The following is a 16,496-nucleotide window of genomic DNA, read 5'->3' on the forward strand; positions in this document are numbered from 1 at the left end:
GATAAAACGCTATCAAGCTAATTAATAAACCCCTTTATCTTGTGCAAAGCTGAATAAAATGAGAGGAACTGATTAAATCCCTTCTCAGATTAGTATGAGACTCTGTGCAAGCCTGTAGCCACTGCCTCAACTTGGGAATCACTGCACCTGATTCAGGCTCACTGGTAATCACACTAAAATACACTTTTTATTAATAAAGCCTGCATTAATCTTCATAAATAACACCTTAGATCGCAGCATTTATGTCCTCTTTAATACTGACATTCATGTAATACACTTGCCCACAACAGTGACTTGGAAGTATTTCACTTACAAGTAAAAATTTCCATCTAAAAGTTCAATTTAAAGGGTCCAGTTGCCTATGATATAGCACTTAGAGTCACCATGACCTGGAAGACCGAGAACCGTCATCATCTTTATGTAAGATACTATAAAACACTTTATGTGTTTGTAGAAGTTCCATTTAAAGGATAAATTCACCCAGAAATGATCATGCTGATTGAAAATCTGGTAAAGTTTACTCAATTACTCAATTTAATTTATGTTTTGTGGACTACGGAAACTTAACCCAACTTTCCATCAGCATGAGGGCAAGTAGATAATGACTGAACCTTCATTTTTGGTGTTCCTTCCTACATTATAATTCAACACAAACATCAGGTTTATGTAGCCTATACATCTGCACTGATTCAATTTAATCAGACTAAGTCATTAAACGTATTTACCCTGACTCAACATGAGAGAATAACTTTACTTTAAGAAGCTATGTAAGAAAATAAGATGGAATAGTGCACATTTAATTGAAATGATTTGAGTGCACACCCACTGAAGTGAGATAACACAATTGGATTGTGAGTAATCAAATTACAGTGCTCCTCCAGCCCGTGCCTTGCAGTCTCACTGACGTTTCCCGTGTCCCACCAGAGGAGGGCGCCACAGTATAAACCTCCCTGCAGCAGCCTCCTTGTGTAATCTGGATGCTGATGCCGGTGCACCATGGCGTGCCGCAGCTACAAATAATGGGATGTCCAGCACATTACTGCAGCTGGTGGCTTTTTTTATTCGCAGATAACATTTAATACAACATTACTTGGCCTGTAAGTCTGTGATCATAATGGCTGCGGGTGTTTCCAACCTGCCCTGATAACAGAGGGCCTGCACGGCGCAGGAAACCCACATGGTTCGCCCAAACATGACACATTATGAAGGCATTGCCACATGTCTGGCTCCTGTGGGTGCAATCACACAAAGATCCTACAGAATCTAGATAAAAAAAAATACAATTACAGCCTATGAGAGCATGGCACCCTGTGGATGAGGCGCCAGGTCGCTTTAAATTCACAATTGAGGGATACCCACACACGCGCCTTCTCTCGTTTACGCCTGTTCGCGTGGCCGTAAACACACATTTAGTGAGGATTAGCCCGTCATAAATGTATTTCTGGATAAAAAGTGGTGTGCGCACAGCCGCTCCGCGTCTCACTAGTGCGCCTCATCATCATCGCCGGGGCTCAAAACGCGTGTAATGGGAAGCACTACCTCCCTCCTTCATGCGTAAATTATGTAGGGCAGGACGGGAATGCTGTGCTACCTCCATTTGAGAAAACCCGGCCGGTGGATGTGAGAGTGGGGAGAGAGGAGAAGAAAAAAAGAAGAGGAGAAATCAACAGAAAGCAGAGCTCTTCTTCTCGCAGCGTTTGATTGAAGCGCAGCAGCGCATCGCAACGACGTGTCTATTGTGAAGCCACGGAGAAGAAAAGATGGACATCACGGACCAAGGAGCTCAAATGGAGCCGCTCTTACCAACGGTAAGCTCCAAATACACGCGCTATTGTTGTGTTTGTGTTTGCAATTTCACATCCTGGAGCCTTTTTTTAGACTGAGATGAATTTGTCTGATGTAATTTCTCTTTAGAATAAAACGTCCCATCAGTGTAGGATTCATATTCAATACCCCTGGATGTCAAAATGACCCATATTATGAGTGTTTTACTGGTGCCTGCAATGGATCTCATGACAAACATGGATGCTGCGCACCATAAATTGGCAAAATTGATGGTTTCACCTTGCGCACAATTCATATTTTGAGCCAAAGATGACATCTCTCCAACACAAGGCATTTGTGGTGCACTGTACAGGCTGGATAGGATGTTAAACAGCAGCTACAGTTTCTAATTTATCATCTATAACATGTTCAGCCAAATCACATCGCCCCAGTTTATATACTCTTTGTGAGAACCTGCTGTTGCTTTGAGTGTATGCTGTAGGTCTACAGGCCTGGGATGAGAGCATGAGGTGTTTGATCCTGACAATGAGGAGACAGAGGGAGGCTTCGTCAGTTGGATGCAACAAGCTCACGCTCTTTGCATCTCTGCATGAGGAGCTTCACTGGATTATTCTTCATAACCCGTATGGCCTATTTTGAGAGCATAACAGAAATTCATAAAAAAGTAATCTTTCATATGAGCGGCTTCCTCTTGGAATCACCATCCATCAACCTGAGAGATGGTAAAGATGCTACACAAGCATCCCAAAGTCTTATTTATTTCACTGAGATACCTTCTAGTGGGCCCACACTGCCGGAGTACAACAGGACACAAACAGCTGGCACAACACCAAAGGAGTGTGTCTCAGACCTAACACATTGAGCCACTTGAAGGCAGATCCTCCTCCTGCAGGTCACCCCCCCCTCATTAGCATTCAGGTGAGACTGTACAGAGAAGGAGGAGGAGGGAGAAAAAATGTCCGCTGCTTCCTCGGATGCCCAGACAGAGGAGAGGGAGATGAAATATGCCTGCTTTGTGCTCATGTTTGAAAGCAGTGATTGCTCCGGAGGCGAATCAATAACCCTCCTTGTTTTGTCCTATTTGCGGACGTGTTACATGAGGACTTAGTTTTCCGGCGCTTACAGTGAAGCCTGATGTGGCGTGGGACGGCTGTTCTGTTTCCCCTGCAGTCTCAATGCAGTGTGGCTGCTCTTCCTGTTGTTGTAACTCATCGCCGCTTCCCCTGTCCCTCTGCCTACACAGGCAAGCAAATGCGTTGTCATGGTTTCACCGGGATGTGCATGGGTATGTGAGGTGTAAGCACGTTGAGAATCTCAGGGACTCCTCACCAACACAACATGACAAGAAAAAACACTATTGTACCCCGTTCTAGGTTACCAGGTTCCCAAGGTCAAGCATGAGAGCATGTTTAATTTACAGCAGGAAGCATAGCTAATTGCTGAGTTGTTTTGAATTGGGACGGGTTTATTACATGTTCAGGAAATTCTTAACGGACAGTAAAGTATCCACATTGCTTTTTGTCCCGTTGACTGATTTCTTCATGTTCTTTGACTTGCAGGAACAAAGTTCCCAAGAAAATAAAGATGTGGTGAGTACCTACATCTCTTACTCGCTTTATCTGCCTTGCAAACATGTCGTATTGATTTGCTTCATATTATAAACAATAACTCAATTTAATGCACTTGTTAGAGACTAGTTTAAGAACACAAGATCTAGAAATCAATAGTAAAACTAATAAAGTAAGAAATATAAAGGGCAACACAAGGATAATAAAAAAGGTCACAAGAAATTACTGACTTGTTACGTTATACTAAGTCTGTAAAGAGCTTCAAGAAAGTGATTCATTGTAAGTGAGGTACTTGTAATTAATTATGTCTAGACTAGTCGACTGAAAGGAAATTAATTGCCAGCTATTTTCGTAATCGATTTAGCGTTTCAGTCATTTTTAAAGCAGAAATGTCAGAAATGTGCTGCTTTTGTTTGTCATTTCTGACAGTAAATGAAGAGTTTTTGGGTATTGGACTGTTTGTCGGACAAGAGAAGCAATTGTGATGTTCGCAAAAATAATCGGCAGATGAATCGAAAATGAAAATAAGCATATGGACTTAGGAGGGGACAGTAACGGGAAATGTATAACTCTGCTAACAGACACTCTGTCACACTACCAGCTAAAGAAAACTACATCGCATTGCCAGCTTCTCTCATTGACTTCAAACAGCCGCAAACATTGGCTGATGTTACTATGGCTGGCTAGCAAATGTCAGCTAACCGCTAGCTTACATTAGAGTGACCTATAATTCAGTGCAGCCATGAAAACTGGTGATGATTATAACTGTCTTTTCCTGTAACGTGTGGTATGATGTATTGGGGGGGACAAATCATATTCTTCCCAAGATGGGTGGTGTCCCCCCTGTCCCCCCTTGGTACTGGACACTAGACTACACTACCAACTATCTATGAAACCAGCTCCAACCTGAGTAGCTTCAACAATAAATTGTTGCTCACACATTTATGCATCAGTATTAAAAATCTAATTATGTAATTTATCAGCCCCCAACTCTTGAGTGAAGGACTTTAACTTGTAAAGGAGTATTTCTAAGTTGTTGTATTAGTAGTTACACTTGGGTAAAGGATCTACATATTTCTGAACTATCAAAGAAGTTAAAAAGTAATAAATTAGGCAGATTTCAGGAGGCTGTTGTATTCTCTTGGCAGAAGTGTGATGGCTCTTAATCCATGTTTTCTATAATCTATAATCTACAGTAATATTGCACAGCTGTATTTGGTTTATGCCTTAAATTAGCCAGCTTGTGCAGCAGATGTCATGTATTTTTAGATCACTATTGTCACACATGTCACTATGCATCTGGCAGCCACCACGCGAGGCTGAGAACAGGCTGGCTAAATAAATAACAATAGATAATGGGAGTTAAGTGAAATGGCTTTGAAGAGCTCGCAGGATGCGAGTGTAGGCAGACAATCAAGCCAGCCGGAGAGGAGTTTTGATGCATGCATGTCATCTGTTCTGACAAAAATATTGCTTATGCAACTGTGGGCTGTGGGCCAGACTGAGGACAAGGCTGAGCACAAAGTGTGTGCCACTGGCCAAACTGTGAAGCCTCTCTTTACCAGAACTTTCTTCAGCCCGAAATATTGTACGGATGCAGGGATATTTGTCATATTTGTTGTTTTATCACTGCAGTGTTAACCCTTGTACTCCTTAGTAGCTGTGCCCTAATTATGAAGCTAGAGCTAGCAGCTGGTTAGCTTAGCTGGACAGGAATCTGTCCATCTATGTTCCTATCTGTAAGCATATTTACAAAAGTGTCAAAGTACTCCTTTAATCTTGAATCCAGTCTTGAGAACTCAGCTTCAATCAATCATTCAACCAAACTTTATTTATATAGCACCTTTCAAACAAATGAAAATGCAACTCAAAGTGCTTTACAATTGATTGAAAAAATCATGGGATATCAAGAAAAGTAAAATAAATCATAAATAATAAAGACTTAAAGATAAATACAAGTCATAACAATAACGATGAAGGTAAAATAAACTACTACATGTAAAAATATTAGTTAAATAAAATAGAATAGAACAACAATGATAAACAGTAAAATAAAGATAATGATGTGGTATTATGAGGTATAAACATTGAAACCATAAGATTATAAGACACAAAATAAAAGCCAGAATGAATAGATACAGTAGGTTTTTACTTTACGTTCAAAAGTATCATTTTTTCCAGCTCCTTTCACATCCAGCAGGCTGTTCCAGCGGCTCGGAGCATCATGGCTGAGAGCAGCATCACCGAATGTTTTCACCAAATGTTTTCTGCTTTGTGGAACAGCTAAAAGAGAAGAGCCGGAGGATCTGAGGGGCATTCCTGGCTCGTAAACTAAAGCTTGAATGTACTCTCTGCCAGTTTTGGCTCTTTTCGACTTACCTCCTTTTTATCTGCTCTGACTTGGACTTGTTTGAGTCTTTTAGATTCGTTGTTTAATCCAAAACCAAAATTACAGGTGCGAAAGCTCACCCTGGCCACGGCCCGGACCAAACAGCTGAACCTTTGTCTGACAAAAAGAGGTGGTCTCAGCCTAGATCCAATGAAACTATGGTTCAGTCCGTTGCTTTTTGGATGTTTCGCACTTTTGGACCAATTACAAGAAGCTCTGGCAGGCTATTGTCAGAACTGGAAAAAGTAAAACCAACACAATAAAAGCAAATGAGCCACGGTAGCACATGGGTATTACACATAAAGTTGGTGCTTCTGGTAGTATTGCCATAATAATACTATCTTAGTGACAACAAACTGAATCTATCCATTCAACAAACCGATCAATTGCAAGTATAGGAAGAGGTAGCCTACATAGATGAAGACAACAGAACATAGGTATGACAATTGTAGGGGACTGTAGTCCTCAAACTTCTGCACATTAACTGATTTGTCAATCTCTAATGAATTAGCTAAGTCATAATGTACAACATGGTGTCCCAGAAGAAGAAAATAATGGACAATGTGGAGATAAATCCTGTATTTTACATTGTTTTTGGCATGCCTCAGCCATTGCCACTCATCAAGGGAAAGCAAAGGGAGGTTGTATTAATTGTCTTTGGTTAATGGAGTCCATTTCCCATCACTTGTGTTGTCTGCGTGTTAGCTGGTGAAGCATCAAGCATCATTAGCATTGCTGTGGTGAACCTGCTGTTTAAAATGCTTTGAGCACTTAGGTCTTGAACCTCTGTTCACCACTTCTTGACTTGAACTCGAGTACCACTGGTCCTGGATTTGACTTGGACTTAAACTGACGTGGTCCTAATTACAACCCTGACATAATCGTAGGCCGTCTGCCAGGCTGTCCACTTAGGGCTGGTTGATTGGTCGAATTTGAGAAGACCAGCGAGAACAGACGGAGGAAGTCTGCCGGAGCTGCCTGGGCTTGTTCTTTTGAGCGTGCTGTTCTTGGATCAGTGTGAAATCGCTGTTTGATTCGATGATCCAACTGTGCAAAACTGGCAGGCAGGCAGGAAGCCTTCCCCACCGCAGCTAGGAGCCTGGACCGGCTGTGCTCCTTTCCATGGTTAATTATAGCAGTGTCAGTGGAGAGGACGACGAAGAGGGCATGGAGATAGGTAGAGGCAGAGGGTACAGGGCTGGATGGAGGACGTGAGAGACAGATGGTAAGATGAGGAAAATGAGATGCAGTGCTAAGTGTGGTTTCGCTGTCTCATCTTCACCTGTAAAAATATCACAAGTCTTCTTTAAAAAGTATCAGATGACATGAACCACAAAGACAGCGTTATTGTAATTTGACAGGCAGTGCAGCAAAAATAGTTGCTTGCTCCTCCGGATCTGTTTCTAGCACACCGTGCCTCGATCACAATTTCGCTGACAATGCACTACAGCCAGAGAACAGCTTCTTTGCCTCAGGTAGGTTGTGCAAACACAGAGGCATGCACGTAAAGATGCACATCCTGTATACGGTAAGCTCGCTGCTTCTCCTGCTTGCGGTGTGTGGTGACCATGGCACTGTAGCTGTGAGGTGTACTGGGACTGTGTGAAGCCCCTCGTGCAAGATGGTGCTATTTGACTCCCTGCGACCTCAGGCTTCTCTTAGGTAACAGAGCTACAGAGCTGCTTGGAGGCTCAGCAGAGCAGAACTGTGCACAGCACAGCATCGGTGATGTCAGAGCGCTAATCTCTCTGGGGGGATTGGCGGATGGACGCTTGTCAGAAACATTTGATGCTACCCTGGATGAAAGCCGTTGGAGGCAGAGGGAGAGGCAGAGTCGGAGCTGTGCTGAGCTCCGTGCTTTTGTTTTTATGTAGTAATCGTGGAGCTTTTCGGAGTGAGGCTGCTGCCATATTCCAGCATGGGAAGAGCGGCTGAGGAGAGCGGCTGAGGAGAAGAGAGGAGAGGCTTTGACTGAGGAGCTGACTCTATCTGTGTCTGCTATTCTCTCTGACTCTCACACACAATCACTAAAACACACTCTGAGTCCAGAGCGGGGCTCAGGCCCTGAGCCTTAGCCTCTCGTCTTACCATTGCCGCAAGCACAAGGGGAGTTAGCGGGCATCCTGCCCCAACCTTAAAGGAAGCACACCATGCTCTCAGTGGACCACAGTAAAGGATTTGTTTATCAGGTAGGTTACTCTGATCTTGCAAAGGTATTCAAAGTGTAAGAGAGAGAGCATTTCTGTGACTTTGCTGTAATTTGCTGAGTGTTGTCAAATCTTGCAACATACAGAAATGTACATTTGTTAACCAGCCACGTTTTAGACAGTTTTGACTGCACTATTGTTGTGACATTGATGTTAAATAGTACCAACAGTAGATGAAGAATATTTGCCGGAAAAAGCTTTGCGTGTGCTCTCTCAGTCTTGCTAACCGCAGAATGTTAATGCATGTGTAGTTGATAGGGAGGCTTGCAGAGAGGGCCAGTTGTGCTGATGTGCACGCGAAAGGTCCCGGGTCTGTTTGCTGACAGATGGGACTGTCATTCTGGGGCGAGTGAGGAGCTTATACCCGCTGTACTGACCCTGGTGATCTCTGAGGGAACAAAAGGCGAATAAAAGCCAGAAACACTGGATTTGTTTGTGTTCGAGCACTTTTGTCACGTACACAGTTTTTTTCTGGTTGTTTTGTGCTTTTAGGACACGCAGAAAGTTGTTTTTTTTCAAGTTCAAATCTGAGAAGCTTTTAAAAACCTGCCTTTTATGGAGGTCAGCGCCCACACCTCTCATCTCCATATGTCTGACGAGGTTAGAGAGAAGTGATGATGCAGAGATGTTCCCGGTGTATTTAGCATATTCTTCCCTGTGATGCTGCCGATGCTGATCCTGCTGCTATTGCCACAGTAACCGTGGCCATCTGTAGGGATGAAAACCATGACAACAGATGCTGTCAACCAATCACAAGGCTTGTACAGCTGCTGATAATCCATCTCTACTCTTAGCTAGCTAGAAGCTATAAAATCACTCTTAGCATGTATGTAAAGTCCACTAAAGCAGATTGGAAGTTAATAGACTGACATTTAAACCAAAGGATTTTGCATGAAACGCCACGTGCGTGGATATTTTCTGAGCTTGCTGTGGAAGAATGTGTGCAACTTAACTCTATCAAATATGATTTTAAGGCCACACCTCCTGGCCTAGATCTTAAGGTATAGTAATGTAAACATTAATCATCCCTGCTGTTGTGAAAGCCTCAGGAGAACACAGGAATGAGGGCACATATCTGCCTCCCTGAGAGCGATGTGATAATGTGCACAGATTCCTGGAACGGAGCCTGTGAGAATCAATAGGTCTGTGATTTACACTGGCCGAGAAGATGGAATACAAGCTCTCAGACAAATCTGTTGTTGACAGTCGAACAGATCTTCTCTGTTGTTTTATAACTAGTCACGTCTGAAAGATAACATCACCGGATAGTTAATATGTCCGGCTAGTGTTGCATTCGTTTTCCATTACGTCTTGTGTTTTTGTTCCCATGTGCTGGTAACAGTCTGACTGTACGAAAATAAGACGACATGAAATTAAAGATTTTCATTTTTGTTTCGCAGACTAATCCTTATTCCGAATGCAACGACTGCTGTCTGTGAACACTGAAAGCCAAAGCGTCAGTTTGAAAGCAGTTTTCATCCTCTCATCATTAGGCCAGGCTCTTGTAAAATAAATGAGTGGTTTCTGAGAGCTCCGTGTGAAGCAGTCCTGTTTCTTTTCTGTCTTTGCGGAAAGGAGTCATGTTTCTTCTGTAGCATTTATTAGTGGAATATGCAAAATCATCACAGAATAGGTTTTCAGAGTCTTTTCTTTTGTTTTTTTTCTTTAAGACCAATAACAAAGCATTTGTTCACACTGATGCCACTTGAATATAAAGAAGCAGGCATCTACTCCTGGATGAGAGGCTCTTGCTCATTTCAGCGCGGGATGTAAACATTATTGGCGTCCTCCTTGACTGTATTGTAATGTTAGTCAGCTTAGTTAGCTTACATAGCTAGCCTCGTCCATGAGTAACTTAGCAAAGCTTCAACACAGGTAGCAGAGTTGGACAGAGAGACAGAAAAGGAGATATAATTGGGTAGTAGGTGCCCCAAACACTATATCACAGATCAACACTCTTGCAAGTAGTAAAAGTATACTTTTTATACTACAACAGTATTTCTACTACTTTAAGTTGGAAGCTCCCAATCCTTTGTAGCATACTGTCCACACTGCTGACAGCTGATTGCTGTATTTGTATCTCAAGGGGATGGGGTGTAGGTGTATGGGGTGAGCGTGCTGTTACTTTGTAATCTGAGGTTGTAGTATCCCAGGGTACATCATAGAGTGTTTGGGGGTCTAGAGGACAGATTTACCAGATTTTACTGGAAAAAGAAAAGTAGCTTCTGTTGTAATTGACCAGGGTCAATTGAAGGTCAATTGACTGTGCATGTAATTTATTAAATCTTTTGATTTAGTATTTAATTAAGCTTTAAATTAAGTGTAACCCCACCATGATTTCACCATCATTTTGGCACCATGGCTGTCGCCATCTTGGGTTTTTGTAGCCAAAAGTGATCATATTTGGACAAGAGGGTAGAGCTGGGGAGGATATCCTGATTGGATCTGACTGACAACTCAAGGATAGTGACTTGTCAATCACAAGGTAGCCACAACCTAAAGCATTCCCTGCTTTATCATCTATTTTACTTTAAATGGGACCATTATTTACAAAAAATACTGTGTTAAAGAAGAGATTGAGACCATAAACTCATTAGGAAACTGTCTACTCAGGTAATAAATCAAGTGAGAAGTAGGGTCATTTTCTCATAAGCTTACATACAATCAGACTTATTTTTGCAACCAGTTTATGAAGTCAGTCAACAGATTTTTTAGCTCAGTGATTGGATGCTTTGCCCTTGGTCGTCGGCGAGGAGACAGGAGAGTTTCATGTTGATCTGAGTCGAAGAAGTGCTCCAACTGTGAGTCTTGGAACATTATCTATGGGAAGATGAACTCATTAGACCCTTACTGCCTCCTAAGTGACCTCTTCTTCTTCTTTCACTCTCCACACCTTCAGACTGTAATACAGGCTTTCTGTAATTATTAAATCATTAGGGTTTTTTACTCTAGAGCTCCTCCTGAGCCGCAGAGACATATTTTTTTCATAATCTATGTGCTCCTTTAAATGAAAATGTCATTGATTGTCATTAAAAGTGCCCTCCAACAATCTGTGCATTCATACAAACAACATTAGTCAACAAAGCCATTGTCACTTCAGTAGCTCCAGGCTGTACACCATGTGCTATGACAAGCCAGTCTTACATTCCCTCCTCAGCTGTGGCCGGGTGGTCTACATGTGGAGGAACGCTGACTGGGCTGTCACATTGTTTCAATTGAGTGGCGTTCACCTTTAACTGGACTAACATTGAGAGGTCGGAGTCAGGAGGAAAGTGGAGCACGTTGTCAAGGAGATTCAGAGAGTAAGATGAGTCTTGTTGGTGTTTTTGGAGCAGGATGTTCAGACACATTTCAGGTCACTTTCTACGGCGGCTGGGTTTATTTTTGGACTGGATCAGTTGAAAATACACCACAAGATGTTGTGTACAGGATTATTCGGAGAAGGTTTTCTCATCCTTTGTCCCATGTCAGATTTTAAAACAATGAATATCAATTAGTAGGATTCAGCGAGTGCGTGGATGTTTTTTATTTCCTGTTTTCCCACGATCTTTGGTTCTTGTTCCGCTCACCGGTCTTCACCAGATGTGTTTACAAAAGCGAGGGTGGTGGCTGGCTGGTGATGCCGAGGACACACTGGCTTGTGTCGGCCCTTTTGGGTCAATCACTCGATCCTCCGGAGGCACTGTTTAACAATGTCAGACATGAAACTCATTAGGAAGAGTGGTCAGGGACACGGACCGCACGTGGAGCAGCCTGAGGTGTGTAATCAGGTTTTGAGTGGTGGTGGATGAATAGGTTTAGAAATGCCTCCAGTGTTTCCCTTGAATAGAATTTATCTGAGTGGCCCCTGTCTAAAATCACATTTCCGGCGCAGATTGATTAAAAAAAGTCTGCTGTAATGGTGCTTTTAAGTGCAATTGGTAGTTTTTGCAGCCCCCCAGATACATACAGCTTGGTCACGACCACCACAAACAATATATCAACCTGTGGGAAACCTGTAACTCTAGATTCAGTGCTTCCAGGGACACCTGTTCGTCGGAGGGGAACACTGGTGGTAATCCTGTGACAGATTTAGGCTGTTCTAGAGATTTGTTTCGTTGCTAAATGTTTTGTAGCTGCCGGGGAAATTACCCAGATTTTTGTTGCTAGGTTTAAGTCTCTTCAGGAAGAAAAGGCAAAAATAAAAAACCTTTATTCAGGCTATAGAACTAGATATACATAATACTGTATGCTGGAGAATGACTTTTGCCTATTTAAAATGTACTCTACAAGCCTCAAGCAGAGATGATGAGTGGCATCTTATTTCTTTCTAACTCCCTCCTCCAGATTTTCTTTCATGTTCAGACCCAACCGATGCTGACTCACTTGAGGCAAATTATCAGACATCACACCCGGAGGCACGAAAGACTTTCTACAACTTTTTTTTCACATGCAGTAGTACTCCCCTATACCTGTAAACAGACCTTGATGTGTCAAATTGCCTTTAAAGAGCGAGTTAGAGAAGACATTTTGGGACTTAAAGGTCCAGTGGGGTATTCTAGAAAAAAAAAAAACCTCCTACAATCTCTGCTAAACTGCCAAAAATGTGAAAAACTCTCTTCAGAGCCAGTGTTTGGATTGTCTAAACTGGGCTACTGTAGAAAGAGTTGGTACAATATGTCTATATATGTATATATACGTAAAAGGCTCATTCTAAGGGAAACAAATTACACTTAGCTTCAGGTTTTTATGTGGTTGTAGATCAGTAGAGTAAGTGAAAAGGAGGTTTAAAGGCTCTCAGCTGGTGGGGTCCTGCATGATCACATCATTTTCTGCCAAAATAAGAACAATCATTTCACATGACAGATTTTTGTCCTTTTTCTCTCTCTGATATTGACACTGGTTTGAAGTAGGAGGGACCAAGAGCATCTGTGCTAGCGACTTCGCAGCTTTACCGCACGCATCTACAGAATGTGCACTGAATCCCAATCAGACGAAGTCCAATGTCGAGCCCCTCTCATGAAGGTCACGATGCTCTACTTAACCATCACTGCACAAATGCTCGAGCTGTGGGCACATACATGACCACACACACGGCCCGTTAACACTGTGTGACATTAGAACATCCTCTGGTCCTCGGTTCGTTTCCAGGCCTGAAGCCTTTTGTTCCTCCTCACCCCTGTGCTCATTCATCCACACTGCTCCTCCCCATCACACCACTGCCTGCAAAGGGACTGTATGCATTAAGCGGGCTTATATGCATGATGTGTGCTCCTCTGTGTCTACAGTGCATCTGCAGCCTGCATTGTACAATAGTGTTTGTGAGGCTACATACACACAAACAAATCAATGACTTGTAAAGCAAAGTGGGTTATAATAAAACCAAGATAGACGATAAAAGATAGAGACATACATTTATGTTTTGTTATCACGTGTCTACTCATCATGCCTGGTCACATGGCTACCCCCACCCCTCCCATCCCAACTCCCCAGTGGTCTTGATCACGTGGTCTGTGCTCCTGTTCCCCCCTGAAGCCTTCATCACCGACCGGCAGCCCAACGGAGAAACGGACGATTTAATTCTCTCCACCACCACACAGGGCCCTCCATCACTGATCTCATGGTCAGAGACAAGGTTTTATCCTTCCGTAAAGGCTGGCAGATTAATTTCAGCCCAGATTGGTGAGCAGGGGATGCGACACTCTGGGCTGGTCTGGGGTCAGTATCGTGAAGTAGAGAAACCAGTGTCTATAAATAGAAGCAGGAACCTGCAGGGAGGAGATTCTGGCTCATCTGTCCCACTGAGCAGGGTAAAGCTTTGTTTGGGACAGAGCAGACAACGCTTAGGACAAAAAAAGCATCTGCTAAAATGCCCTAAGTGTAAATGTAAGCAGAGAGGGGCATAGCATCAGGCTTTGTTGTAACTAAAAGATAGAGATCCATTAGGAAAAGGAAGTGGATTTCAGCCTCTCTTATTTTCCCTTTTGAGCCAATGGACAAACGCTTCATTCTAACTAAGCATGTTCAGAAGAGAGGACACAAGGACTCAATTATATTTCACTGATTTCAGCATTACTAGCAAATGTTAGCTAGCTGGCACATGTCGAGCTGCTAAATAGTTCAAGCAATTAGTATCAATATAAAAGTAAAATGAGTGCCCAGACAGTGCACACTGCTGTGGCAGGAAACCATGAGGGAGGGAGGGTAGAGGGCATCGCCGGGGAACACCAAGCTCCCGACTTGATAGTTTGATTGAATCAATATATTTGTTCAGCAGGGCAGGATGTCCGCGAACAGGAAAGAACATTTATTTATTTATTTATTTATTTTAGTATAACTCAGTATAACTCAGGCCTCCGGTGGTGGGCACTGACTAATAGGACTGCTACCTGCATTGCTAACTGAGCTAACAAGCTAATTGCAGCTATGGTTGGCAGCAGTTAGCGGGTAGTCCTGTGATATGCTATTTCCTTAGAGACGGAATTTGATAGGTGGCCAGTTCTTACATATTGCACCTTTAAATAGGAAGGTAGCTCCAAAACTGTAGCAAGTAGCTCAGTTAGCCATGGTGCTAAGTGGCTATTTCATCTGACGGGAGTCGGCCTGGACCACAACCTTGGATCAAGGAAGAGTCAAGTTGAGCAAAGGGGTTCTGCTCAACCGAGCTCAGACCGTTCAAACAAATGCGCGGAGTTTTAGTGTCTATCAGCTATGCTCTGAATCTTATCTTGGTTTTAATTATATTGGGAACATGAAAAATGTCCTTTGTACATGATCATAACAATATCCAGCTTTCTGATCGTCCATGTGCTGGATAAGCAGAAACCTGGAGACACTGGAGACTGAGTTTCCTCAGTTTGTTTTGGCTCATTTTGCACCAGCTACAGTTACAGATTAGCACAGTCTAGTTTCTGGTTGCCATTTATGTCAGCATGTTGATCATCTGATCAGCTATTGGGCAGCACGGTGGCTCAACAGCACTGCTGCCTCTTGGGTTCGGTTCCCAGCTTTCCTGTGTGGAGACTGTGTGTTCCACCTGTGCTCGTGTTGTTACCTCCGGGTGCTCCGGTTTCCCCCACCAACAAAACATGTATATTAGGTTAATTCTGCGGTCAGTGCCCTTGACCAAGGTGCTGGCCTGCATGTGGAGTAGGTCCCTGGGTGACGTCTGTTGGCTACCCACTGCTCCTGAGGGATGGGTAAAATGAAATGCTGAGAGCAAGTTTCATTACAGTGTATGATTGTATATGATAAATTACTTGGACATACTTATTAATAAATTGTGTTGATGATGCACATGCGAGCATGGCACAGAGTGATCAGAAACCAGGGTACAGTGTTTAGATGCTTACGTTTTTTACTTTTTACAGTGAAATATGGCTGCATTGTACCTTTTCCTCATGTTTTACAGCCTGCCTGTTATAAACGGTGCTGCAGTGACCACTGCAGTGCTAATGCAGGGGAGATGCAGGATAGATATAGAGGACCTGAGGCTATCAGAGTACTTGTTGTGTTATATAGACTCAGGAGGTTACACACAGTTAATCTGACTGGTTTTTAAAATCCTCATTCTGTTGCAATCAGGTGCTCATGCTGGGGCTTTGAACTGCACACTAGCTGTATTTAGCTGTGTGTGGTTCTCACGGGTCGACACAGTGTGTTAGTGAGGCTGAGGGAGTTTCCCTTGGGACCTGCAGGGCCAACCAGCACTGCCAACCTCCCTGCTCCTCTCCCAGGCTTGTCACGAACACTCACATCTTTGTTGCTGCCACGACCACAGGGGGGAAAAGATAAGAAATGTAACAGTTAGTAGACAGGTTTGTCAGTCCTTTATTTAGTTATTACGGCCACCCTTGGTTTGCGATATTAGCTCTGGGTCTTGAGTGCTGTGCTCCTCTCACAGTAGATTACGTGCAGTGGTCAGCCTCGGATCGGAGTGAATTGGAATGCAGAGGCACAGACAATGACGAAATTAGCACATTAAGAAGATGTCAGAGTCTTTCAGATTACCATGAACTATCTGTCAGGGGAAATCTAGGGAAGTCTGTCTACAGGGACTTGATAATGAATCCCCATCTGGCCCAGTGTACAGTATGTGGCCTTGCATGTCTGGCTCTGTTAATGTCCCTATATACAGTAAGCCCACCGCGTCAGCTGTCAGCATCTGTCTTCCTCACATGGATGCCCATGTGTGTGAGCGTGTGTGTGTGTGTGTTTGTCTCTGTGTGTGAGGGACTGTTGTAGCACCAGTGCTCTTGCTTAATCTCTGGGGATCAGAGATTGATGGCCAGCATCAGGCACCTTTAGCTTGTCACAATGCAGCGCAGCATATGCCTCCCGTGTTGTTATTGCAGTATAGCCTGTATCCCTCAGATTCACACCTGCGTTAACTCAAAATTATTCAGCATTAGACCAGAAAGTTACAAGAATTACATTTATGGAGGGCTTAAACGCTGGGAACTGGCTTGAAGTAGTCAGTCTGGTATGTTTTTTTCTCAATTTTATACATGAATTTATATAATCACAAAATCTCTCAGAGCTAGCTAGTCATCAGTTAGCAACCTGAAA

General features: G+C 43.2%; 1 protein-coding gene across 1 annotated transcript in view; it reads left to right on the forward strand.

Moving 5' to 3' along the window:
- The first annotated feature begins 1,567 nt into the window (after nucleotides 1-1,567).
- The window catches only part of LOC311253204 (sodium-driven chloride bicarbonate exchanger-like), a 42,454-nt gene continuing 27,525 nt past the window's right edge, over nucleotides 1,568-16,496 (forward strand). The window contains 2 exon segments of the mRNA XM_084347003.1: nucleotides 1,568-1,808; nucleotides 3,345-3,374. Of these exon segments, the coding sequence (XP_084203129.1) occupies nucleotides 1,761-1,808; nucleotides 3,345-3,374 (78 nt within the window). The 5' untranslated portion in view covers nucleotides 1,568-1,760.

The sequence above is a fragment of the Pagrus pagrus genome, assembly GCF_965226575.1.
Source record: "Pagrus pagrus genome assembly, chromosome: 24".
In the NCBI taxonomy this organism is placed as follows: domain Eukaryota; kingdom Metazoa; phylum Chordata; class Actinopteri; order Spariformes; family Sparidae; genus Pagrus; species Pagrus pagrus.